The sequence below is a fragment of the Sebastes fasciatus genome, chromosome 17 (assembly GCF_043250625.1).
Source record: "Sebastes fasciatus isolate fSebFas1 chromosome 17, fSebFas1.pri, whole genome shotgun sequence".
NCBI lineage: Eukaryota > Metazoa > Chordata > Actinopteri > Perciformes > Sebastidae > Sebastes > Sebastes fasciatus.
In genome coordinates, this window is record NC_133811.1 from 28,880,648 (window position 1) to 28,908,442 (window position 27,795).

Genomic DNA, 27,795 nt, shown 5'->3' on the forward strand with positions numbered 1-27,795 from the left:
TATTTACCATTGGGAAGCTGACAAAAACGGTGTTTCAAGTAGAGAATTCATATTTACCTGATTTCCCACGGGGCCCGAACGCAGCATCATACACTAAAAAAGTGTTTTCTGTAGAAATGTTCATCTTTCGCAGGTCGATTTATCTGCTGAGACACGAGCCGAAACCCCAAACACTCGACACACAGCATGAATATTTACACGCACATACACACTGCACACATCACTAGAAGAGCTACACACACCGAAACACACTGAGCGCTCTGAGGGCACGACAGCTTTCAATCCGCTCTGTGCTGCTATCAGCCCGAAATGTGATTCCTCACCTTTATTCTTATTCATTTTTAATTTTTTTTACAGCCCCCTTCATTCTCATTGTGATTCCAAAGGCAGAGCTTATCTTAAATTAACACCAGCGCCGTGATATCCTTTGAGAGTACCGACCAGATATTAGGCTACGGCGTGCCTGGGATGGGCTCAGCGATGTGGAGAACATCCAGAATGAACGGATGGAGACGCCTCCCTCATCTTTTACACTTCCAGCAGGTGTCAACAGTTTCAAGGCCGTTAAAGTTTATTTACTTTTTTATAGTTTTTTTTCCCTTCCAATCGTCTCCGTCATCGGCCTCTTTTTCGTGACTGAAGTGGTGTTTATCAGGTGAAGATTGGAGCGTTCACCTCACTTCACTGGAGCAGACTGAGCGGTGGATGGAGAGAACAGGAGGTCAAAGATGTTTGGGGTTTCTTCTTTTTACAGAAATGATTGAACAGACAGTTTGTTTACTTTTAGTCCAAACCAGTCTCTTTTTCTGTATTTTTGTGTTTGATTGATTTACGCAAGTTGCCTAAAGATCTCGTTTATAAAACAGCACGTACAAATGAGGAAATGTAAGGCAAGAACTACACTATTACTATGTCTAGTAAGTCAACCTAGTATGTCAACTGTAGTATAGACAAAAATACCAGGATGTCCTACTGCATCCAGTCGCATTTTGCAGTATGCAAGCCAGCATGCTGTTCTGGCTGTTCTGACCCACAATCCTCTGGACATATGAGCAAGAGGGTCAAAGTTCAAGGCACAATGGTATGAGGAAGTAGAATGTAATAATTGTATGCATACTGCATGCAACAGTACGTACTTTGTAAGGGCAGCTGCAGTATGTACTGAAAGTAATGCGATCTGATAAGCATGCTGGCTTGCATACTGCAAAATGCAACAGGATGTAGTAGGACATCCTGGTATTTTTGCCATACTGCATTTTGACATACTATGTATTGGGACATATTAAATTTCCTGGCATACTAAATAGTATGGTAGTATGGGTATTGGAACGCAGTGCACAACTATTGCGTGGGAAGTGGCGTGCGCCTTTTTCAGGCCCCGTTTTGTGCATAAGGAACGGTTGTAAATGAGACCTTTGTTTTGCGTTAACATTTCACCGTCCGTGCATTCTGCCGCTCTATAGGCAAAAAACAATCTATTTGCAACGCACCACAGCAGCAGCAGCAACACATAAAACAGAGCTGCAACGATTAATCGATTAGTCGTCAACTATTAAATTAATCACCAACTATTTGATAATTGATTAAAATCGATTTGAGTAATTATTTTTTTAAAGAAAAAAAGTCTGCATTAATTCCAGCTTCTTAAATGTGAATATTTTCTGGTTTCTTTACTCATCTATGACAGTCAACAGAATATCTTTGAGTTGTGGACAAAACAAGACATTTGAAGACGTCATGTTGGACATTGTTTGTACACACAAAACAACGTAAACAGAAACTCTAGTGTGCTCAGTGTCAACAATATTAAAGCATCATGTACTTATTTTCCAAATAATGAAATTTCAGCTCCTCAAAGTCTTGCTTTTCTTTCCGTGTGAAACAGAAACTGGTGGAATCTACCTTTTGCCTGTTATTGACTATGGAGATGTGTTGTATATGAATGCTTCTGCTCATTGTCTTGGCATGCTGGATAGCGTATATCACGGGTCACTGAGATTCATTACAAACTGTCGTTCTTTGACTCACCATTGTGTACTCTACTCTAAAGTGAATTGGTCTTCCTTATGTGCTCGTCGTCTCAGTCATTGGTGTGTGTTTATCTACAAAAGCATTCTGGGTTTAGTTCCTTCTTACTTGTCTTCTCTTCTAAAAAGGAAAACTGGAAGTCATAATCTTCGTTCTATGGACATTTCGCAATTTGTTGTTCCCAAAGTACGGACTGAATTGGGAAAGAAAGCTTTTAGGTGTTCGGCACCTACTGCTGGGAATAATGTACAATCTGATCCTCAACTTCAACACTTAGTTACCTTGAATGAGTTTAAGGCTCTGGTGAAATGGCTGCAGTCCAGGTTGTCTGTGTGTTTTGTATGAGCAAGTTTTAATGTTGTTAATTTATGTGTTTGTTACTTTCACTATAACTGCCTTGCTGCTATCTTGGCCAGGTCTCCCTTGTAAAAGAGATCTTTGATCTCAATGAGACTGACCTGGTTCAATAAAGGACAATAATAATAAAAGCATCATGTGCAGTTATTTTCCAAATAATGAAATTTCAGCTCCTCAAACAAAATAATACCAGTTCAAATCTCTCCTCTTTAACTCTTTCTCATGTGTGAAAGTTTCATCAGCAACTTAAACCACAACTAGAGAACAAATAAAGCTTTTTACCTTTTTCACACCTGACCTCTGAGCACCTGCTGCCTCTTCTCTTCTGGAGTGAAGGCGGTAACGTTACCATCTCTTGGTTCTAACACTCCCAGGATCAATTTATTTTAACAACTAATCCCTCTGTTTTTAATTCACATAATGTAGATGGTTTAGACCGGCTGCAGCATCTTTTATCCTCTCACTGCTGCATTTGTTTTGAGTTTTCTCAAAGACAATCGAACCTGGTGTCTGTATGTCAGGCTGCCATTGGCTGGTGAGAGATGGGGGCGGGAGGTTCAGCGTGATTGACACATTCCTCAGCCAATCACGTGCTTACAGAACTTGTGACCTAGCAAAACTATGGCAACAGATATAAGGCTGTTTTTACCACTTATTTTGGTCCTTTAAACTTACATATGAGCTGTGGAAAGATGTTAACAGTTTTATAATTGACAGCATTTTACTATAGAAATATTAAATTTGGTTGCTATGATTACAGTGACAAAGACAGTAATGCATTTTTTCCCCGCAATAATCTAAATTTAATTCTCTAATTTCTTTGTATTTATGAAGAAAATGGAAAAATGTATTCCTCACAAAACAAAAGAGAGTGGTAATTAAACTGGAAAGATGACGCCTCGATCATTTTATCAGAGGACGGATGTTATACGGGAAGTTTTTATTTCTGCATTAGAGGACGTCTGACACGAAAACACAAGAAAATAGACATTTCTGGTGCCGAACTATAGGCTAGTGTGAATTTAATGTTTGTTTAAAGGTGAGGTTTTTATATTTATAAAAGGGGTCTATTGATGAGCTTACTTTGGTAACCTACATCACGACTGAGTGGGCGTTTCCATTTGAATTAAACGGAAAACAACGCAGATGGACCGGCCGTTTAAAGAGTGGTAAACTGTAATATACAAATAACAACGTGGGTGATTTGGGTTCATGTAGACGACACAGAAACACACACAAAGTGAAAAAGGTGTACCCTTTGAAAAAGGCTGTGTTTTATTGAAATACAGCAGACATCAACAGGTTGTTTTGCTGACCTGAGCAACAGAAACGGAGCTGGAATACTTTTCAAATCCACGTCAAAACAAATATCGATGGCTATTGTTGTCATTAAATCTACAAAGACGCCCCAAACTGAGGAAATGAAGCCTCGTTTTGGGCCACAGAAGTGTCTTTGTCACGTCGGGAACTAAATGAAAACAAGCCGGTGCAGAGACTTTTAAAAATGCTGGTATGTGAAGTTAGAAATCCGGCGGATTTGAAACAGTGTTCAGGTCTGTTTTTGTGCCCAGGGCTGGTTGTTTGATAGTAGCAGTAGTAGAAGAAGCAGAACCTCAGTTATGAAGCAGGGCTGGCCTCAACTCCCCTTAAAAAAGACGTTTAGAGCACCTGGTTTCACCCCAAAAAATAAATCAGCAACCTGCTCGCACATAGGAGTCGAGTTTGATCTATTAACGTGATTTTTATTTATGTCTGACGGAAAACTGCAGAAGAAGAGACGCTTCTATGCTCGAATACCTCGGTAACATTATTTCCCCGTGAACAGAGAGCTCTTAAAACCTTTAAAAACACGGCTTCAGGCCTCCTGACTTGTTCTTTTTCATCCTGTTGTTGATGTTTAGGACCTTTTGAAGAGGTTTAATCGAACCACAAGATACTCAAAGACTTCATTCATCCACATTTATTTAAAAAAATGCAGCTTGTGTTGAGCTTGCATGAACCCTGTCAGTACCTTTACAGCATGTGGATTTGCATCGCAGAAGGTTTGTGTTTAAGCCCAAACACTTTTTGGTTGAATCAACCTTTCACAAACTGATCTGAATATCTGAACGTCCTGATTGACCCGAGCTTTAAAAACCTTTCTTCAAGCTTAAAAAATGAAAAGACTGCAGACTGAGGACGGATAAAGATCCCTGAAGTTTACTTGACAACTGAGGATCAGACCAGAAACATTTTGTCCACACAGCGCTGCAGATTGTCGTATAAATGACCCTCTGTAGTTACAGTTGTAGATGTAGTAGTAGATGTAGTACAGTAAGTACAAATCTTGGGGAGTCTGCATCGCCTCGACTTGTATTTTCAGTAGGGCTGTCAAAGTTAACGTATTACCGCAAATTCGTTTTAACGCCACTAATTTCTTTAATGCGTTAACGCAACTTGCAATTTCAATTAACTTCTTCGGGCCGCCGATCGTTCGGAGGTTGTAGCGGGGTCAGTTTTAAAGGTAGCGTGCAGATACTGGCATCATGTCATACTAGCTTGTCGCGAAAGACTCTAATAACGCTCCAAATGTCTGCAAAATTTTGGTCAAATTCACCAAAGTTAACTTACCGCAAAAAGAAATCATGGCCATTTTTCTTTGCTGCTATGAGCAAATCCATTCATCGTGGCGTTACCATGGAAATAAACAGATTTTGCTGCGACATTTTGCCGTTTAAAACGCTAGTGTGACAAAAACAAAGATGATCCATCGTGACGTAAAGGGCGCAAGAACGTGTTTAATATTTAAACTATTGCTATCAAAGTTAACGCGAACGCAAATTTGTTTTAACGCCACTAAGTTCTTTAACGCATCAACGCAACTTGCGAATTTTAGGTTGTAGCGGGCTCAGTTTTAAGGCTAGAGTGAAGATACTGGCATCGTATGAAACTAAAAAACCCGATGAATCCATCGGTACCAACCATGTCACACTAGCTTGTCGTGAAGGAGGCTAAATAACGCTCCAAACGTATGTGAAATTTTGGCGAGGAAAAACTGCCATGGCCATTTTCCCTTGGGTTCCTTGACCTTGAGTATTAAATACTTGACAAATCTCCCTTTAAGGTTCATTTTGAACAAATAAAAAAATGATAAATCACAATTAACTATGGACAATCATGCGATTAATCGCGATTAACTATATTAATCGACTGACAGCCCTAACTATAGTTTTTAGCTATAACTGTAACGTTGTTTGAGCTAAAAAGCGAAGGGTTAAAAATAGCTGACAGACAAATCAAAATTGGAGTTGTGTGGACGGAAAAGGACGTTTTTAGGTTGTAAATGAAGGTTAAAGTTATAATCTCAAAGATCTCCGTTTTGTTCTTTTTGGTGACAAGTATGGCGATAAGCGGTAGTGACGTCTTTTACCGAGAACGTTGCCACAGACACCCGGTTCGTAATACTGCAAATGCAAGACTTTCATCAGTGGGCCATAGGCTCAATCACTTTTGTTCTCTTAACAGACATTTATTTGAATTAAATTCTTTGAGATTATTACTTTAAAATCCACGTTAGAAGATTTCAAAGAGCTAATTGATGGTAAAACGTCAAACCTAAACTTTCTCAGGACGTTTCAATAAATAAACTTTAGGATACAGAGTCGTCATCCAGTTGTGAACATTGATCTCGTCACGTCTCTAGAATGAGAACTGATTGCTGAAAACCTTTTTTGGGGTGAAACCAGGAGCACGCAACAGATACACTGAGCAAACAGAGCAACTTTAAATGAACCAAAGGAAGGACTCGAGCACACTAGTCGTTCTGTTGTTTGGTGAATAAATCTGGAAGTTTTTTGTGTCCGACAAACGTTCATCCAGAAACTGTGACCAGATATTTGCTGCTTCATCACAAAACATCTGCTGCTAGAAGCTTGTTAAGCTAGTTAGCTCAGTCGCTAACAGGATTACGGATAAACTACTCGCATTATTTTCATGAAACTTGGTGGAAGGGTGCAGCAGGCGTCAAGGAAGAACACTTCTTAAGAAACTAGAAAAAACCTAAGGAATCCATCGGTACCAACGATGTCATGCTAGCATGTCGGGAAGGAGGCTAAATAACGCTCAACTTAACTTACGCTAAATGTTTAAAAGAAAAAACTGTCATCTCCATTTTCAAAGGGGTCCCTTGACCTCTGACCTCCAGATATGTGAATGTAAATGGGTTCTATGGGTACCCACGAGTCTCCCCTTTACAGACATGCCCACTTTATGATAATCACATGTTGTTGCCTGTTGGGCTGCAGTTTGTCATGTTATGATTGGAGCATATTGTTTTATGCTAAATGCAGTACCTGTGAAGGTTTCTGGACAATATCTGTTATTGTTTTGTGTTGTTAATTGATTTACAATAATAAATATATACATACATTTGCATAAAGCAGCATATTTGTCCACTCCCATGTTGATAAGAGTATTAAATACTTGACAAACCTCCCTTTAAGGTACATTTAGAACAGATGAAAAGTGTGCGATTGATCGCGATTAACTATTTTAATCGATTGACAGCTCTTATTTAAACACTAAATTTGATGCCAGCGACCATTTTTTAGTCAGATTATGTGTCACAGTTTGAGGATGTTAGACATCGAAATAATTTTCTCCTGCCGTTTAACAACTTTTTGCAAATTTTTCAGAGATTTTCTTTTTTAATCAGGTTCCCACAAGCAGCTGGTTCAAAATCTGCTTTTTGCCATTTCAAGTTTCAGACCTTATTAACACCTTTTTTTTAAAAAGCCTCTGGTTCTAGTGTGCTCGACTTCTTCTCTCCTCTTCAAAACATTCAGACAGCACTTGTGACTCCTCGAAGCAAATACATTCAATCATTCATCAGAAAAATATGCGATTAAAACTATACACTTATGCAAAAATAAAAGTCTCTTGGAAGCTTTCTAAGGCTGTGCGTCCACCAGGAGCGTCTCTTTACAGCGCTCGCTGACGTGCAGCGGCGCCGAGCTTCAGTGACGCTGAACGCTACGAGTTTAAAAAACGAAGCAAAGAAACCAGCAGTACAAAAAGAAACCGATCAGCCCCCCCTAGTGGACGGAGTTTAAAACCCTCCCACCCCCTTGTTGAGTTGTTCGTTGAGGCCAGCCCTGGTATGCATTTGTAAATACAGTATTTCAGATATATGTAGTCTTATCATCTTTAAATCTGACCAGGACACTACAGCGGCAGAAGCAATACATAAAGAAGCTCATATTTTTGTTTTTACTATTATTCTTTTTCTGTCGGAATGGAACTAGTTTCAACTAAGCCTACCAAGCCAACATGTAGTTATGTATTGAATAAAAGGCTATTTATCTTTTTTTTTGTTTGTTTTTGTTTATTACAGGTGTGTATGATGGTGTGCAGGACGACAAAGAGAGAGAGAGAGAGAACGAAGAAGGGAAATAGAGGAAAGAGAGATAAAGTGATTGAGAGAAAAAGAGAGTATGATTCAGGCAGCATGATTCTGGGTGTGTTTTGTGTTGTGTGATCGTTACCGTTGAATCCTTCTGCGCTTTGCCACCATTTGACAGTTTTTTTTACTGCGTTTTGTTGTTGTTGTTGTTTGTTCGTTTGTTCCTTATCGGTTTTAAAACAAAGATCCACGACAGTCACTTGGTCATACAAGCATGTTCGTCGGAACAAGAAGTGCAGATTGGCTTTTTTTTTTTTTTCTGTGTGTTTTTTCCTTTGCTTTTTCTTCAAAAAAGGGTTCCAGACAGAGTGGCTACAATAATAATAATAATATAATAATAATAATATAATAATAGCACTTGACTTCACTTCAGCACAGTAAAAAAAAGAAAAAAAAAAAAAAAGAAGAAAAAAGGTCCAAAGGTGCTTTTTTTGTGTTTTGTTTTTTAAAATCTGATTTGATGTGAAGCGAAGTCCCCTCCCTCCTCCTCCTACTCCTCCTCCTCCTCCTCCTCCTCCTCCTCCTCCTCCTCCTCCACTCTCCTCTCAGCGGGGAAGTGGCGGGCGGAAGTCCAGTGCCGGTGAGATGAAGAAGAAGTGACTGAAGTATTGCCAACTGGTCCGTCTTTTTTTTTTTGTGTTTTTTTTTGTAGTGGTTCCACTCTGGTTCAGTACAAAAACAGACGAAGAAAGAAAAGAAAACGCACACCACTGCTGGCATCGTTTTTTTTTTTTTTTTTAAAAAGTCCAAATAAAATAAAAGAAGAAGAAGAAACCGAGAGAGAGGGTTTAAAAACAAACAGGAGGGTTTCGGAGGGGGATGATTTGCTCCCATTTTACAAAATGTAACAAAAAATTTTCCGCAAAATTTTACAAATCTGTAGCAATACAGGAAAAAAAAACAAAATCAAACAAACATATATATCCTATTTACAAGAAGAAGAAGAAGAAGAAGAAGAAGAACCCTTTTTTTTTTTTCAAAAGTGTAGTGAGAATGCAGCAGATCCCAGCTTTGGCACTCGGCGTTTGTGTTTGTTTTGTTTGTTTTAAATCCACCCTGTCGGTCGGTCGGTCGTCGGTGTGTACAGTCAGTCTGCTGCTGCAGGCACACATTCAGTGCTCCGTTTCACCCTCCTCCTCGCGTCTCCACGGCAACGCAGGTCACGCACAACATCACCTCAGCCGAAAACATCCGTCCAGGCCAGAGTTCACAACCTGCTAATCCCCCCCTCTCACGAGACGGACGCCGCTTCCTTCACCGAGACTTAAAGGAGAAGTTCAGGGTTTGGTGCTGATCATGAAACCGGCTTCTTCTTAAAGGGAAAGTTGTAAATGTTCATCACGGTTCAGGACGTTAACAAAATGAAATCAAGCTTTTGGGAAATCTCTGTGATCATCAATCAAACTCCCACATTTAAATCTTCAAAAGGGAAGCAGCCAATCCTCTTTATCGATAACAAATCCTCCTTTTAAAGGGAAGTTAGACTTCAACATACCGATCAAACCTCGTCTTTAAAGGCAAGATCAGGAAGTTCCAGTCCAAATTTAGTGAAAATTTTAAAGGAATCCACCACTGTTACGAGAATATGAGTTAACTGGTTGAGATAAACGGCAAGGTGTCATTCCCAGGACACCATACACCGACAAAGGCAGACCAACAACGGTTAGAGCAACCAAGACAAGATTCTCAGGAGGTGTTTAGTTTCTCTTTAGGAAACATCAACACTTTCTTATCCATCTTTTCACATACCGCCACTTTGTCACGCGCCTCGGTGCACGCGCCTCGGTGTCACGCGCCTCGGTGTCACGCGCCTCGGTGTCACGCACCTCGGTGTCATGTACCTTGGTGTTGGTGTCACGCACCTTGTTGTCATGCACCTTGGTGTCACACACCTTGGTCTCACGCACCTTGGTTGTCACACACCTTGGTCTCACGCACCTTGGTGTCGCGCTATTTTTGGCATCAAAACTACGACAGGTTAGGTTTAGGAAAGAACTTCATGGTTGGGCTTAAACTTACTGCGTTTGTTCGGCGAAAATGAAACTGAACGTTGTGAACACGGGACACGAACGAACAGCTGATTGTAACGTGATGCTCGGGATGTGAACGGCGGTCTTCTGGATGAAAGCCTCGTGTTTGTTGGATCCATCCACCTCCCACCGGCCGGCCCGGTGTGTCTGTTCTCACTCTTTAAATTACGTCACCACACTCCCGGCGCACTTTCTCTGAGCGTTTATACTGTTGCCGCGGATGGGTTTACATATTACATATAGGTAATGGAACGGCCGCTGAACCGGCGGTGCTATCTTATTTATTTGTTCCTTTTTTACCTTCATTGACCTCCAGGCCTCCTGATGAAACAGGCGGTTTGTAGCTTTATTCATAAACTGTGATTGGCTGGTAAGACTTGTACTTATACAGCACTATTGATAAGTATAGATACTAACTAATCTACCTATACAGAACTGTGTCCGACTGAAGGAAAACCTCGTCCTCACCTACGAGTCTGATCTCTGAAGGTGCGCTGAGCCTCGTCTCTGCGTATACTAGACGAGGATCAGCTCCTTTATGGTAATACTATTGTAAAACTCACATTACTGCGAGAAATTAAAAGAAAGCATCAATTTGAGTTTCACTGTAAGGGAGGGCAGTTTCAATTATCTTCACAGATCGTGACCCTGAATCTCTCCTTGCACTCTTCTGATTTCAATTTGCGAGCGTGTTTACGCCTCGCCAAAATAAAATAAAAGCCCCGCCGAGTCTTTTTTTAAACTCGTGCTTTTGTTGTGTGAATGTGGAGGGGGGGGGGGTCACTGCGGGTCGAGAACGCTGACGAGATTACCTCCGACGTGACGGAGGAGAATGTTGTGCGTGAGCTGGGATGCGACAATCAAGAGATAAAAATCGATGAAATAAAAAAAAATCTGGAAAAAAAACTCTTCTTTTTGTTGCTTCATTCTCCGTCCACCTCGTTTTCTTTCCTCCTGTATGTTTCCAGCAGCAGCGGCGGCGGCGGCGGCGGCAGCGGCAGCGATGGCGGCAAATCCTAGTCGCACCTGAGATGGACAGAAGAGAGGACAGAGGAGGGGAAGACTGTCAAACGTTTCTCAACACAAGAGAAATGTCAGTTTCACAACGACTCAGATCATTCCCACAAAACAAAAACAAAAGAGGGGGGGATTAAAAAGTAATTGTTGTGCCAGGAGCCGGTGTTTTCGTGGTCGCCTGGTGCTGCTGGGAACTGGGACACATTGTGAAATAACGGCTTTCTCACCGACGGCGGACCTGACCGGCCGGCCGGCCGGCGATCTCTCTCCTAATCCGTGTAAAGAGGGAAACTGTGTTAAAGTTGTGTTTTTGTGTGGGAGTGATTAAAATGAGGCAGTCGCTGCGGTTACACAAACAGGACAATGGATGGTAACACACAGACGGATTCCCTCTGTTAGTCTCTAATAGTGGAGCTTCGGTTACCTCCAGAACGATGATACAGGACGGCAGATCAAAATATTCTGAACACATGAATTATATTCGAATGCAGACGCATCTCTCTCAATGTTTTATAGTTTTATGTATTAATCTTTCTGCCATTTGAATGCACTGCACTGATGTGACATTACAACATTTGGCCGTCGCCGTCTTGAATTTTGGCCGTAACCATCTTGATCTTTGGCCATCAACATCTTCTTGGTTTTTGGCCGTAGCCATCGTGATTTTTGGTCATTGCCATCTTGATTTATGGCTACCGTCATCTTGTTTTTTGGCTGCCACCGTCTTGATTTTTGTCTGTCGCCATCTTCACATTGTGAAATAACGGCTTTCAGCTCATTCTTTATCCGTCCAGGCCACAACTTTACTGTTCTGGTTCACTCTCACCGCTCTAAGAGCGTCTTTTACAGAGGAAAAGCTGTAAAAATCAACGCAAACAGACTCAGTTAGAGACTAGCTGGTGAACGTACCGGAGGTGGGAGTGAAGCTTCGGTTATACTTTCCGCAAAAATGGCTACCCGACATGAGCTGACGTTGAATCGTGACGTAGAAATCTTTACATTCCTTACATTCACAAATTCTGCCGTCGCCATATCTGACCTCATCATCTTTCAGTCTATCAGCAGTCAGTCTTTCTCCAGACGTTACAGACCGCTGCCTGTTTTTAAAACTGAACTCACTGTTAATATTTTGAAACTCACCAGTGATGAAATCATCAGCTGTGAGTTAAAGAGAACGGTTTCTGTTCAGCTGTATGAGCTGTGAACAGCTGTTCAATCAGCTGTACAATCAGACGCTGTTACATCAACAGCTGACGGTCCAATATGGCCGACAGAGGGTGTGTTTCATTACGTACACAAACAGCCGAATACTCACAGGATGATGGAGCTCTACTGTAACAGCCACAGGAATCTAAGGGAACCTAAACAACAAATGAGTATGTGGAATTTGATGTACAAAATGTCCAGATCTTTGTAGGAACCTGGTGTTTTGTGTTTTGCTCTCAGCTAACTTCACTTTTGTACCAAATATTTTGAGGTTCTGGAAAAGTTCTGCAGAAAAACAAGACTGTTTTGTGTTAATGTTGGACACAATCATCTTTTTCAGTCCTTTTGTCAGCAGGATGTTTCAACAACACGTTCACGAGTTTCAATGAAAGTTTGTCCTTGTGCCAAAAGAACAAGTGTTTAGTCTTTGTTGTCGTTTTTTAAAAGATGTCAGATGATACAGAGCAGCAGGAAAAAATATTCTGAACACATGAATTATATTTAAACGTAGATGCAGCTGTTTTTGGTCGAGGCCGTCTTGGTTATGCCTATAGAAGGAGGCTGGGTCAAGCGCCATCAACGCATCATATCTCTGGTCTGCACTCGCCGAAATTGAGCCAACCGCAATGCACGACCGCAGCTTCAGTTACACAGCGCATGTGTTATATCCCATACCCCAAGACCCATGTCCGCCCGTGACCCAGCCTCCTTTCCATAGGCCTTGATCTTGCAGTGTGTTCCAATCCGCGTACTTCTGTACTTACACTTACTATTTTTAGTGCATAAGTGCGTTCACACTGTGAAGTACGGCAAAATGCAGTGCACTCAAGTACCCAGATGTTGTACTCAAAACGTTCAAATGGTTGAGTGTGGACCGCTGGACACTTTTCACACTCAATTGTTGCCATGTTGGCTGCGTAGCGGAATGGGCGGGACCACGACCGCCATTCAAACGTGAAAATGGCGGCAGATGATGCAGGACCTTTTGCAGTGCTGAACAACGTGCCTTATAGATGTAAGTTATAACGTTTCACGTCGACTCATTTGATTTCATTTTCTGTGTATTCTGGATCGACAAAGCAGGCAGATATGTTGGCGGGTAGTTGACGGGTAAAACGTGAAGGAGGCAGCAGTGCAACACAAAGGAGGCCAGCTGCTGTAAAACCACGAAGAAGAAGAAGATATTTGGCGGGTAGCGATCCGCGGTGAAATGTTGCGATTGTCATTTTTGGTAAGCGCGCCGCAGATTATTCGATTTGAGACGATCCTACCCCGTTGAAATTCACACACTACTCAAGTAAGTACAGAGTCACACAGTGCACTGCATTGAAGTGTACTCCAGGAAGTACGTGGATTGGAACACATTGTTGGATTTTGGCCGTTGCGATCTTGTTTTTTTGCAACCAGAAGTGACGAGAGGTTGGAGCTAAGTGCAACCGAACGCTGAATAAAACATTTTTAGACGACCAAAATGATTATAATTAACTTTGATGAAGTGAAAACACAGTGTGAACGGGTTAAAGTTGTAAGATGAAAACAATCATCTGTACTGACGAGGTTTTCGTTCCTTTCTTTTAGCAGGATGTTTCAAAAACACATTTACAAGTTTCAATGGAAGTTTGTCCTTGTGCCAAAAGAACAAGTGTCTGGTCTTTGTTGCAGTTTTTTAAAGGATGTCAGATGATACAGAACGGCGGGTAAAAATATTCTGAACACATGAATTATATTTAAACGTAGACGCAGCTCTCTCAACGCTCTCTAGTTTTATGTATTAATATTTCAATGCACCAACATTACAGTTGGGTTTGATGTAAAGTCGGGACGGCGACTCTGGATGATGATGCACTGAAAACATGTTTCTGGCTGCAAATCAAAATTTATTTTTTTACTGAAACGAAAATTTAAAATTAAAATCAATTATTATGATTCTTCTTTTAAGATTGCGGTTACCTGGAAACAGGTAACTTTCATTGTGTGCTGCCTCTGTGTTTTACATTATAATGATGACAGCGAGGGAGAAGCACTGCAGCGTTTTGGCAATTAAGCCTTCATCTATAAGCTACGACTGTTGATAGGTTATTACGGGACGCTGCGCAGTGCTCTGCTGATTAAATGAAGCCCCGAGCTGCTGTGATTAGTGAGACAGGACAATGGAAGGCACGCACACACACACATACACACACAAACACACACTCTCACACAAACCATTAACACACACACTTACAGACAAGCTGGAGACATCGTATCAATTTGCGCAGCAGGAATTTGTTTTTGCTCCATCAATCGTTACAGCTCCTTAATGTAATCTGGGCGGTGCCATCACTCTTTATTAGTATCATCTAGCTGCCGTGACCTTTGACCCCCGAATCTGACCCACACAATGCGTAGACGGAATAAAAGAAACAGTTTGCCTAAAGCTGGGCAGATAATGTGACACTACATGTTTTAATCTTCCTCTCTACACGACCAGAACCGGTTTCTGTTCACATGAGTTCACCATGAGGTCAGACATCACATCCTCAACGTAGACAGAAAGAGAGAACGGCAGCGGCACTTTTCAAATTCTTTTATGAACAGAAATCAAAAGAGATAAATATGTAGCCGCAGAAGTCTGGAGGATCAGATCAGTCTCAGTCACGACTACAGTTTTAGCCCCGACCATAGACTGGATATAAGAAGTGGACGTAGTCGCCGTGACGTCACCGATTGGTTTGTGGACTACGGTTTTAAAGCCTCGAGTTCGGCATTTAGGCTGTCGCCGTCTTGGTTTTTGGCCGCAGCCATGGTGATTTTTGGCTGTTGCCATCCTTGTTTTTGGCTTTCGCCATCTTGGTTGTTGGCCTTCGCCATCTTGGTTGTTGGCCTTCGCCATCTTGGTTGTTGGCCTTCGCCATCTTGGTTTTTGACCCTCGCCATCTTGGTTTTTGGCCTTCGCCATCTTGGTTGTTGGCCTTCGCCATCTTGGTTGTTGGCCTTCGCCATCTTGGTTTTTGGCCCTCGCCATCTTGGTTTTTGACCTTCGCCATCTTGGTTGTTGGCCTTCGCCATCTTGGTTGTTGGCCTTCGCCATCTTGGTTTTTGACCCTCGCCATCTTGGTTGTTGGCCTTCGCCATCTTGGTTGTTGGCCTTCGCCATCTTGGTTTTTGACCGTCGCCATCTTGGTTGTTGGCCTTCGCCATCTTGGTTGTTGGCCCTCGCCATCTTGGTTTTTGACCGTCGCCATCTTGGTTGTTGGCCTTCGCCATCTTGGTTTTTGGCCCTCGCCATCTTGGTTGTTGGCCTTCGCCATCTTGGTTGTTGGCCTTCGCCATCTTGGTTTTTGGCCTTCGCCATCTTGGTTTTTGGCCCTCGCCATCTTGGTTTTTGTGACACCGGTCTCTCGGTTTTAAGTCTTGTGTTTATTTGACCCTTCCACCACCCCTCCCTCGCCTGCCGTCTCGGACTCTCACGTTATTAATACTACGTAGACTAAACACCGCGGGTGGGTTTACGTCTGAGTTAGTTGAAAGCCCGGTTTGTCACATACTGTTGCTAAATGGTGCCTCCGTGCGTCAGTATCCGATGCCGAGGGTCACTTCCCAAACGGCGGTATTTGATAGGTTAGTTAGTGACGGGTTTGTTTGACGTAACGTCAGCACTGTAACCTCTTCACATCCTGTTGATTAATGTTTTAAACTAAAACTAAAGAAGATAAAAGAATGAAGAGTCAAACAAGCCTCGCTCTTTATTCTAGGATTTATTGGCTCCATTCACTGAATTTGCTCTCTCACCTATTTCTATTTTGTAATTCAAAGACACGTTTTTTTCCCCGCCGCCTCTCAGTAATTGATTTCAGTGCCGTTATTCTTAGCAGACATGTTTGTCTCTTTTATCTTCCATTTACCTTGGCCTCCTCCCCGAAAGCACAGCGTTATGATTACTACTGACTGATATCAGGGGGATGGAAATCTCATTTTTTATAATGTTTTGGCTTAATAACTTTTACAGTCTTTAATTCCAGCTGAATATGAGATGATCTTTTCTGTTATGATTCATAACCAACGCTGCTTTTAACTTCTCTTGTTTATCAATATTTATATTTAATGTAGTTATTTTGTTCTTCTTCTCCTCACTCTGCTTTCACAAGATATAATTATATTTTCACACCTTTCTTGTGCGTTTTTTTTCTTTTAAAAGAAGCTGATTTACTCCTCGAGTTGTATTTAACCTGTAACGTGACTTTTGAAGTTGATTTATTTTAGTGTGTGTAAGCAGGAGGAAACTGTTGGAGGGCAGATGTGACGGGCAGTTAAATATAATAAGGAATGTAATAAACACACATTCATGTTTTTTTGTTTTGTGGTGCAGAGATGAGATGAGCGCCTCGAACATCCAAAGTACACAAATAAAAAAATGCATTTTTGTTGAGCTCCATGCAAAGCAGAACGGAGCCGTGTGAAAAATGAGGTGGCGACAAAAGACGAGGTCACCGCGGTGATCCGAGGTCGACACGAACACGCGAAAACATACATACCGCAAACATTTCTGCCTTTCATTTAATCGCATCCGTACAAAAGTCCTTATTCAATATCTCACATTCTCTTTCACCTTCTGAAGCAGGAATCTGAGCTGAATAGCTGATGTTTGATTTATTCTCCCCGGTGTGCCACACGGGAGGGGCATCACTGAAATCAAGTGAGCCTGAAAGTCTCTTCGGCGTCCTCGGTTTTGCTGGCATTCGGTGTGACAAACCCCACCCGTCTGGCACTGGAGGGGCTTAAAACAAACACCCCTTGAGTGTCTGGTCCAGGAGAGACGAGCGCCAAGCACACCGACGGCATCAGAAAGAAAGAAATGAATAGGAGGGATGAAAGAAAAAAAAATTCTAAATATTTGAATTAAGAACTCAAGAGAAAGGTGACTGGAAACCATTTTCACCGGTTCCCAAGTGACACATATTAAAATATTACAATTTTAACCAGATAAGCACAAAGGAGTAAATTCAAAATGAAGCCAGGCAGAAGATACCAGCGCCGGTTCTGGAGAGGAAAAACTGTCATGTCCATTTTCAAAGGAGTCCATTGACCTCTGACCTCCAGATATGTTAATGTAAATGGGTTCTATGGGTACCCACGAGTCTCCCCTTTACAGACATGCCCACTTTATGATAATCATATGCAGTTTGGGGCAAGTCATAGTCAAGTCAGCACACTGACACACTGACAGCTGTTGTTGCCTGTTGGGCTGCAGTTTGCCATGTTATGATTGGAGCATATTGTTTTATGCTAAATGCAGTACCTGTGAGGGGTTCTGGATCAATATCTGTCATTGTTTTGTGTTGTTAATTGATTTCTAATAATAAATATATACATACATTTGTAATAAAGCAACATATTTGTCCACTCCCATGTTGATAAGAGGATTAAATACTTGACAAATCTCCCTTTAAGGTACATTTAGAACAGATAATAAATGTGTGATTGAAAGTGATGTACTTAAATAGGTCCCTAAATATGGGATTTGTTTGGTTTTAAGCAATCAGATTCACTCTCCTTCTATGTAAATCTGTCACAATTAATCATCACGGTTCATGATTTAATGATTATGTTAAAAGCTTCATTCTGATTAGAAGAATCTTCCCCGTTTCACCTCGTATTGTAATTTCAGACCGTTGGAGTGCGACTGAACTGGAGCCGTTTTTTCCATCAACAGAGTTTCGGTGGATTCCAGCGTTCACCTGCCACAGTCAGTAATCTGTGAGCCAAACTGATCCGGAGAGCAGAAACTCAGCCGGCGGTGAAAGCTGGCACCTGAACTGAGCGTCTGGCGGAGCAGACGAGTGTGTGTGCGGACGCAGAGTTTAGTTTAGATAGCAGCTCGTGTTAATTTATCATCCTGCTCACAAACTGGATCTGATCTACCAAAACAACAACCCCCCCTCTCATGATGATACACGCCTCACCGTCCTGCTGCTATAGCGGCGTTAACTGTCTGATTCAGGCGTTAACATGTCGGACATTATCAAGTTGCATTTCTGTAAATCTCAAAAAACTGACCACACTAAACGCCGGATGGCCTCGCTAAGGACACATTCCTGGTCGATGACTTTGTAATGTGAACGCTGTATTTCTACCGTTTACTTATTTATTTGTCTCCCCGGTATCTCACGGCAACGCAGCCCCTTTGCGTTGTTTTAACGCGGGGCAGATTTCGTCCTGACATCTGTGGGCCTCCAGTGCTCTACGATAATACCGAATATTTGGACAGAGAACGGACAAAACTCTTTTGTTTTTTTACTTTCATGTTTAACAGTATCACTAACTTTCATATTTTTAATTTTTGAGAACCTTTTTTCTGTTTCTGCATTGTTTTTTATGTGAATTAACAGTTTTATGTTTTTATTTTCGCCTCAATGGACAAAAAAAGCATTTTTGAGCTGAAAGATTATAGCAGGAAAAACACATTATGAGACATTACTGACAAATCCTACAGTTATAGCTGCATATTGATTATTGATTTCAGCTGTCAAGTGTTGATTTTGAAGACATCCAAAAGTGGTGACAATCTTTCAAGAGTGACGATGTCAGAAGTCGAGTCTCCGCCGTGTTTACGGCTGTTTGTCTTGAGGAAATCATTTGAACGATGAGTCTATTTTGAAAAAGCCAAAGCCGAACGTGGAAACATTAAAACTTTCAATCTTCTGTCAGAACAGACAGGAGAGGGAGGAAGCAGCAGACTTTTGTCGTCACACTTTGCCCCAGGCGGAGCCTTTTATCTATCAAACTTTACCACACCGGGGGGTCTGCTGCTATTTTAGGCCTCCAATAACGCTTCTTTTTGTTTTTTTTCTTCCCTTCCTAAATTTTCCTGAAGTTGGTGTTTGTTGCTGAGCAGCTGAAGCCAAAACTCACACAGCTACACACACACAGACGGCGACTGGCTGGAGAGGTTTTGTTTGTTGCCTGGGATCGAGGTGTTGGCGTCAACGCTGACAGACTGGGAGGTGGAGGGGAGACACTGGGGACCAGCAGGACCTCCATCAGTTAAATCACTCTACATGTGAAAACCTGCACACACACATTCAGCTAACGGATCGTATCTACAGCCTCCGTCCTCTCCACGCTCCCCATTCATAGGCTGTATCTGAAACCTCGTACTGTACTAGTAGAACAACCTCATACTATACTAGTAGAGCAACCTCATACTATACTAGTAGTATAGTATGAGGTTGTACTACTAGTATAGTATGAGGTTTCAGATACAGTCTATGTAAGCAGCCGTGCAAGGCATTCTGGTAGCATAGCGGTGCATTTGAGAGAGATTTGCATTAAGTTGAGGTCTACGCTATTTTATGCAAATCAGGGGCGTCCAGCGGACTCGCCCGCCTGCGACTCCCCGCCTTCGACTCGCCCGCCTGCGACTCGCCGCCTGCGAATCGCCGCCTGCGAATCGCCGCCTGCGAATCGCCGCCTGGGAATCGCCGCCTGGGAATCGCCTATTTCTTTCTCTTTGTTCACCACTGCGCTCTGAAACACGTTATTTCTAACGGCTTGCATTGCATCACGACGGCTTTTTTCGCTACGTCGAGCAAAGCCCGACTTTGAGCGCTGTGATGAGCGCTGAAGCTCAAACTGCGCTGTGTCGCGAGCACGCTCTTCCACCAGGAAATGACATCATGCAAGGCGATATATTGTGATTTTTTAAATCTAATTTTAGGAAACTGTCACAGTATAACGAACGCACCGCCATACGCAAAAAGAATCTGAGTAGAGAAAGTTAACTATTAATTAAAATGTTGTACCATGTGTTTGAGAATCGATACAGTATCACAAAACATAATATTAGGATACTCAATATTTGTTTACACCCCTACTAGTAGCACAACTTTTGACAGAAAACCTCCAACTACAAAGTAAATCATTACTCTTTGTATTCTGAATATATAAATCATGATGATTATATATTTGTAAAACGTCCCCCAGCGGGCCGCACGACGCTGAAGCAAAGCAGGAAGCTGGAAAACATTTTCTGCGTCCAGCCTCCAGTCTCACAACGATACGTCATACGTCTCTTATTCACAACGACACGTCACTGGATGTTAACGAGGCCGGTTTAAAACTTTTAAGAACTTTGCAAACATGTTTTTATGAGGAAGGAGAATATGCGTTCGACATGTTTGTTTGAGCTCAAGGATAAACACGAGTGAGTAAAGAAAACCACGGATCACATTTAACATTATCACCGTTGTTAAATCATCTTGTTTCTCGATGGAGAAAGAGACGCCTCCGTGCTTCATGCTGCACTTAATGACTTAAAAGGAGGTCATTTGTCATTTTTGACATTTTATGGAATAAGTGATTAATCATCTAACTGAGAAATAATTAGCGTTTGTATTGATAGTGATGTAATTCAGTTACAGGTCTAATTAAAAGATATTGGCCTTTTAACATTTACAAAATACTCCATATCAGACATGAATGCACCTTTTCACAGAATATCCTGTAAAATAATTTTAAATACATCTAATAGTTTTATCATAAAATGAAACACACGTCTGAACCACGGACAGATTACATCAAACCCAACATGGCCGCCCGCTCACCGTTTATCCAGTCAGCCTCCCAGACGCGTCCTCCGTCATCTTCCTCTCTCGGTCCAGCAGCAGCTGCCGTCCTCTCCTCGAGTGTCCGTCCTCCAGCCAGCTGCCGAACACCTCCCGCGCTCCTCCCACGACCCCGCCGTTCTGGCCGCCGTTCTGGCCGCCGTTCTTCAGCTCCGCCGCGGTCTGCTGCCTCAGTCTGTTGAAGCCGGTCACAGGTTAACGGACAGTTAGCTGATACTCACCGATCAATAATCAGCTGTTGAATCATTACTGGTGATCAATGAAAACTCACGTATGAACACTACGAAAGTAACACTTTTCAGATTCATTTTAAATCGTTAACGATGGAAACTAATTTCTGTTGTGATCAACGACTCACATGTTCTATCAACACCAGGAGTGATTTTAAACGTGGAACGACTGCGGTATAATTTGACTGTGATCGGACGTTACGCATTCTTACTTTCAACGCCGTCAGTCGGGACGAAACCAACGCAACGGTATTAACTTGAATTGTTTATATTATTCTTATTTTTATTAAACATGTCTGATAATTATTATTACATCCTTTATCTTAATAAAAAAATATTAAATTTAATTTCCAATTTCATCAAATGTTTGACATGTTTTACACGCGGTTCTGGTAAGTGTTGCGTGTTGTACGTGCTGACGTAGTTGGGCTCGGAGAAAATTACCTTGTTATTTTCATCCCGCATTACTTTGGTCTCGAGTCATTTTCGTCTCGCGTCACTTTGGTCTCGCGTCACTTTGGTCTCGCGTCACTTTGGTCTCGCGTCACTTTGGTCTCGCTTCACTTTCGTCTCGCTTCACTTTCGTCCCATTTTACTCCTGTGTTACTTTCATTCCGCATTAATCTGGTCTCGAGTTATTTTCGCCTCGAGTTACTTTGGTCTTGAGTTACTTTGGTCTCGCGTCACTTTGGTCTCGCGTCACTTTGGTCTCGCTTCACTTTGGTCTCGCTTCCCTTTCGTCTCGCTTCACTTTCGTCCTGCTTCACTTTCGTCCTGCTTCACTTTCGTCTAGCTTCACTTTCGTTCCATTTCACTCCCGTCTTACTTTCGTCCCATTTCACTCCCGTCTTACTTTCATACCAAATATTGAATGTAAGCACATAAGAAAACTCTACAGAACAGCTTTAATTTTCCTATAACATACGGTATATTCATGCTGAAAAGTGATTTGTTTTTAGAATTTTCTTTTTAATTTATGTCAGGGTTTAGCTGGAGTGCAAGAACTGAAACTAACATTTTCTTAAAGTCAAACCAATGTCATATAAACCCTTTTTTAATAAGATGCTCCTCTTTTCTTTATTTGGTCTTTGCATAAATAATAAAGAGAATTCCTTGAGAATTTGAGTGTTAAACAGATTCAGAAATGAAAAGATGTACTGTATCAGCAGATGAGGTTATCTTTTATACATTTCATCACTCTTGATAAAATGATTCATATTATGAATCGTCTCTCTGACCACCTTGAACACAGTGAAGTTAAGATGTAATGAATCTGGCGTTGATTTAATTATAGCAGGCAAAAAAAAAATCAGCCGAATAATTTATGAAGTCTGTTTTTTTACGAAATTTGTTTTTCAGAATTAAAGAGATCTGTCAATCAATTTTCGATATTTAAGCGACTGACGCTCGCAATCAGATTAAACACAAGTGGGTCATAAGAGGGGCATTGTTTTAATTATAATGAGTAGAAACTAATAATCAAAATAATTTAATTCTGAAGGAGGACATTGTCTTTGTGGACACCTCAACTGTGTCAGACACTGTGAGGAAAACTGGGACAAACTTTTTCAATTGTTGGAAAACATAATCATGTTTTACTTGAAATAAAAATGCTTTAAACTGTTACGAGAGTTGAACCCTACCAATCCGAGCCTTTCTTTTGCAGCATTTTTTCACTGCATTTACTGTAAATAAGCCGAAATAATGACTATTTACTACAACTTTGCATTGCTGTCTAATTCATTCTTAGTTCTCTGTACAACACAGAGTACGAGCTTTGTTGTGTTTATAAAACCAACAAGAACCAGAAGGGTTTCAATGTGCTGTCAGTGCAGGTTCATACTGTGGTGCTTTCCAAACCCAGAGCTCACTCATGGGAAGAATAAAACTCTTGCCCAAATTATTGTGGAGATATTGGTTTCCAACCTAATGGCTCTGTTATTTAGCCAAAGATCTCCCAAGCTCCGGCAAGGGAAGGGAAGACTAAATAGAGTCCCGTAGATTTGTGGGTTAATGTCCTGAAAACAATGTTAATGTGGCAACGAGAAAAACAACAACACAAACCCGCTGGGAGGACGCAGAAATTTGTTTTGGTCGCACAGGTGACCAGAGAAGGTGTCAGCGGGTAGAAACCGAACCCCGAGGATGGAGGAGGTTCTACGTTGTACAGATTGTAAAACACTTTGAAGCAATTTTGTGTTTTTTGGCTGTAAAAATCTATATAAACTCAATATTGTTGGTCAAACCCACTGTACCAGGTTTGTGGAAGATTCACTGTGGTATTGTGCATAGTTTATGTGCGTCTCTCTCATCCCTGGAAGTTTGTCATTGTACCTGTTATTTATAGTATTTAAATTTTTAATTAATTAAAGAAATTGTATTCAAATTTAAAGCGTATTTAATCATATTGGTTACACTTCATGATAACCATAATTTTGGTAAAATGATAGTTATTTAAACTTAACTTATTTTACTGTTACGAAACAATGAAATGGTAATTAATAATGTTTCCTAATTATTAATAACGCTATGATTTATGTTATTTTATCATTAGTTTGTGTAATATGAAATAATTAAAATATAAATTATTATATTGTATCATAACTGATATCAATTACATTCTGATTACAGTAGTAAACTATTTATTAACAGTTTATTGTTGCACACATTATAATATTTTATATACTATATTAAGTATTTGTTAATAAAACATTACATAGACAGAAAGACCAGAAACCAATTATTAACCATTGACAAAGTATTAACTATCTAACTAAATAATGATAGTTTGTAGATGCTTTACAAAGTATTTATTAACCATTTAACAAGGTATTATAATCTTTATAATACATATTATATATATATATATATAAAATGTTATACTGTGTGCAACAATAAATTGATGTAATAAAAAATTAAATCATCACTAATAATTGGTAAACATTATTGATTTAGTTCTGAGAGGTAAAATTACTGTTTTTGTGAATGGAGTCTGGTGGCTTTGACGAGAACACAGATATCAGGTTGAGTTCACGCATCGAAAAGGGTTGTCTGATGACGAGGTAGCGGAAGCGTTGAAAATATTCCTAATATAGCGTCCACAGCCGCTTTACTTCACCATCAGACAGCCCTTTCTGACGGGGGAACTGGAGCCGTTATATCGCTTTCTTCAAAACCACCAGACGACATTCACAAAAACAGTAATTTTACTTCAACACCACTTGAAATATCCGAACTAACCCTTTCAGTTTTTTCCAAACGTAGCACAGATAACGCTGACTCAGCTAGTGCTAGCGTTCACATTATTCATAACGTTATTGACGTCGTTTCCATTTAAAAACCCCAGAAGAGAACGCAGACGGACCCGCCCTTTAAGTACTTTTTAAAGGATAAAGTATGACTAATAATGGAAGATTCCACTGAAAGGCCCTTTGAACAGTAAAACAAAATACATGTAGATAAAAACGTTGAATATTCTGTGAATACAGTACCTGCCAGCCAACCGGTCTTGGAGCTCATCGTGCTGTTGACTGCTGAAGCTGTTGGCGCGCTGCTCCATTAGCCAGCCCAACTCAACCTCCAACACCTTACTGCTGTTGTTGTTGTTGTTTGTTAGGGCTCCTTCCTGACAGCGCTGCAGGATGCTGGTGGGAGTGTTTTTGGGAGAGCACACGAGCGGCCGCTGCCCTCCATTCACTCCATTGTTGTGAAAAAGGTCCGTCAGCTCCAGGCTGCCGCTCTGCAGCCGGCTGTCGTTGAACCAGCGGGCGAGTTCGGCGCGTCCCGTCCGACCCTCCAGTTGGCTGAACTCCTCAGGGGAAGGCCACCGCGTTTGAGCAAAATCGTCCTTGAGGAGCGCCAGGGATCGGCTGTCTGGAGGCACTGAGCAGGAATTCTGGTTGGGGATGGAGGGTGCGACGATGGGCAGGGAGTGCGAGGGTGGAGGAGGGCTTTTGAGATAGCCCACACCAGTGCTTGGTTTGTGAATCCCATTCAGCTGAAGAGTTTGGTGTTGCTGTTGCTGCTGATGTAGTCGTTTCTTGGTGATGGCGGCGATGCCGCCGGTGCCCATCCTCTTAGTGCCCATGGAGTTGAGAAGGGCTTGTTCCAGGTTGTCGCGTAGTGCGCGGCGCTCCGCAAACCAGCTGTCGATTTCCTGGTGAGACATGCAGGTGGTGCCCGCCAGATTGTCCACATCGCTGAGTGTGGGAAAGCTGTTCCTCAGGAAGTTCTCCTCCAAGATCTTTAGCTGTTCCGCCGTCTTTCCTTTCATCCTCTCCAGCAAGGGGAACTGGGTCAGCACCGAGGACTTTTGCTGAAAGTCTGGTTTCAGCACTGCTAGCCCATCCAAATGTAGGAACCCATTGTTGTGATGAAGGGAGGTTTGATCGTGGGACCATTTGCCATACATGCGAGATATCCCATTGGCCTCGGCCAGAGGAGTGAGTACCTTATCTCCTCTGGGGTAGCTGGCTTTCACTTCCACTCCTTGCTGCTCTTGTAGTTTCTTGCTATCCAAGTGGAACCCTGTAATCTGGGTCAGGGCCTTAGTCGGAGCGCAAATGGACTGGATGATGGTTGGCCTCCTTATCTGTGAGGTGATAAGTGGTGGGGAGTTCGTCAGCTTCAGATCTGGCGAAGCTTGGCTATTCGGGTGCTTTTCTTTGGAAGTGATGGGCGAAGTAAAAGGAAAAAGTAACATGTTTTTGAATGACGGGGCAAAGATAGGCGGGGGAACTATCAGCCCCCTCGTTAAATGCGGTGGAAAGACTAAAGAGGGAAGCGACACCACCGGCTTTGTTTTGGGGTTTCCGAACATCGAGAGAATCTTCCCTTTGGGCAACGAAGATGGTGATGACGACGGCGGTGGCATTAAAGGCACGGTAACGGATTGCCTCCTCATCTCTGTGGTGACCAGAGGAACTGCTACAGGTCTCTTCATCTCCATGGGAACAGGAGGCGGAGCCATTGGGAGGCGGTCTTTCGGGGGAGGAGGGGGCGGAGGAGCCATGAGGCCCCTGTCTTTGGCGTCGCCAGAATGGGGGGCGACTGCCATGATGGGCCGCTTGGACTCCGGGCCGAACACTGTCGTTAAGTATGTTGGCAGGGTTCGTTTAAGGGAAAGGTTGGAGCCAATCGCAACCCCAGCGGGAGAGTTTGTGATGGCGACTAACCCATTGGACGCGGTTGTCCGGACATGCCCGACTGTAGTGTGGACAAAGGACTGTTGGGAGGATTTGGCAGACGGTTGATAGACGGAGTTTGTAGGCAGGACGGTGAACGTGTGATGTGCAGGAGGGATGGAGCCATTGAACATCTTCTTCCTGGCTTCTTCCACCTCCTCTGGGGACCAGGTGATGCCTTGCTTAAGCCGCTGGGTGGTGAACCAGACTTTGATCTGGTCCTCCGGGTGCTTGGAGACAGCCGTCAGCCACGACAGCTCAGCATGTGTCGGGTAAGGGAACTTGTTAAAGGAGGTGATCAACGTCAAGTTGTCATCTAAAGAAGGGTTATATTTGGTGGTGTTCAAGGGAACAGCTATTTTTGGTACAGAGGTAAAGTTGGGCGGGCGCTGGAGCATCGGGCTGACATGGGGGAGCCCTTGGAGGATGGTGGGTTCAGGGATGATGACCGTTCCGTTGATGTTCACTGCTGTGATTTGATTCTTCTGGATCAGGCCGCCCCGCTGGCTTTTCAGTTCGCCGCCTTGATAGAGCGACTGGACATTGTCCGGGGTTGTCACCGCGGTTGATATGCAAGGTGGAAACACAGAGCTGCCGTCACCCCGTTCATTTGTCACTTCGCATTCGACTGAATTGTCCTTGCCTTCGATTGTCTGCTCCAAGATCGTCTGATTGTTCATTTTTATCCTCTTGAACTTGAAGTTCGTCTCGCCCGGGTGCTGGCTCTCGTTGTGCTCCGTGAGCGAGTCGAACTTCTTGGTGTTGAAGTTGCAGACGGCGCAGAGGTACAACGGATTGAGAATGACGCTAGGGTGGCTGGAGTCCACGTGTTCTTTAAAGTCATTCAGGTTCTGCGTTGAAAACGGGCAGTATTTGCACTCGTAGCCTCTGGGCTGCTTTTTCTGGGACGCCGGGTCAGAGTCTTCCCTGTCCTTCTCCTCTGTGGCTTCTAAGTCTTCCATAACAGGGGGTTGGTCTCTTTCACCCGATTGCTCCTCTTGTTCTAATGGCTCAGGATTCTGGTTTTCCACTGGTTTCTGAAACGTCTGCTGGTCTGGATTCTCCTGCTGGGGACTCTTTTCTGCAGATTCAGATGATTCTGATTGTTCTTTTTCTGCCGCATCGTTGTCCGCCAATATTTCCATGTCCATTACATCCTCAGGGTCATCTTGCTCTTCAGGCAGGTCGTTGATGACCCGGACCATGCACGGGGTGGAGGACTTTCTACGACTGGACATGATGGTTGCTGCTGGTGGTGGTGTTGGTGGTAATGGTGGTGCTGGTGTTGCTGATTGCGTTGAAGATACTGTGGTTTTTGGCTGCTGCTGCTGGTGCTGGCTGAGGACTTCAGCGTGTCGGTTATTAAAAGGGACTTACTGGGGTGGATCGGAGCTGATGGTTGTGGATACTGGTAAGTCGGAGTCTCCAGCGTGCGAGAGGGAGGGCGAGAACCGGCTGACGGCGCCGGCCCAGGACCGGTTGTGCAGTGGCGTCTCCCGCTCACTGGCAATGTCAGCTTCCGACCTGGGCGTCATGGGAGGGCATCACAGACAGCAACGGCTCTCAAGCTGCGCAGAGACAAACAGAGAGAGAAAATTACATGTTAATATTGTTTGTGTTCAGTGAGCTGCGCTGCAGCCACTTGGGGAAAAAGACTAAAAGCAGAGAAAAATACATGTTAGAAAAACATAGAGAGAAGTC

The 27,795-nt window shown here is 42.6% G+C and overlaps 1 protein-coding gene across 8 annotated transcripts in view; it reads right to left on the reverse strand.

The window, feature by feature from the left end:
• Nucleotides 1–3,637: 3,637 nt before the first annotated feature.
• Nucleotides 3,638–27,795, reverse strand: part of LOC141753847 (zinc fingers and homeoboxes protein 2-like) — a 130,254-nt gene continuing 106,096 nt past the window's right edge. The window contains exons 3-7 of one of the 8 annotated variants that reach the window (XR_012590520.1): nt 24,403–27,662; nt 20,661–20,856; nt 9,764–10,881; nt 9,688–9,717; nt 3,638–9,651 (exon numbers count right to left, since the gene is read on the reverse strand). Coding sequence is in view for 1 of the 8 variants with exons in the window: in XM_074612457.1 (XP_074468558.1) it covers nt 20,664–20,856; nt 24,403–27,332 (3,123 nt within the window). In the remaining 7 variants the exon portion in view is untranslated. Of the gene's footprint in view, nt 10,882–20,660; nt 20,857–24,402; nt 27,663–27,795 lie in introns of all 8 variants that reach the window. The other 7 variants (XR_012590519.1, XR_012590517.1, XR_012590515.1 and 4 more) reach the window with 7 other exon arrangements.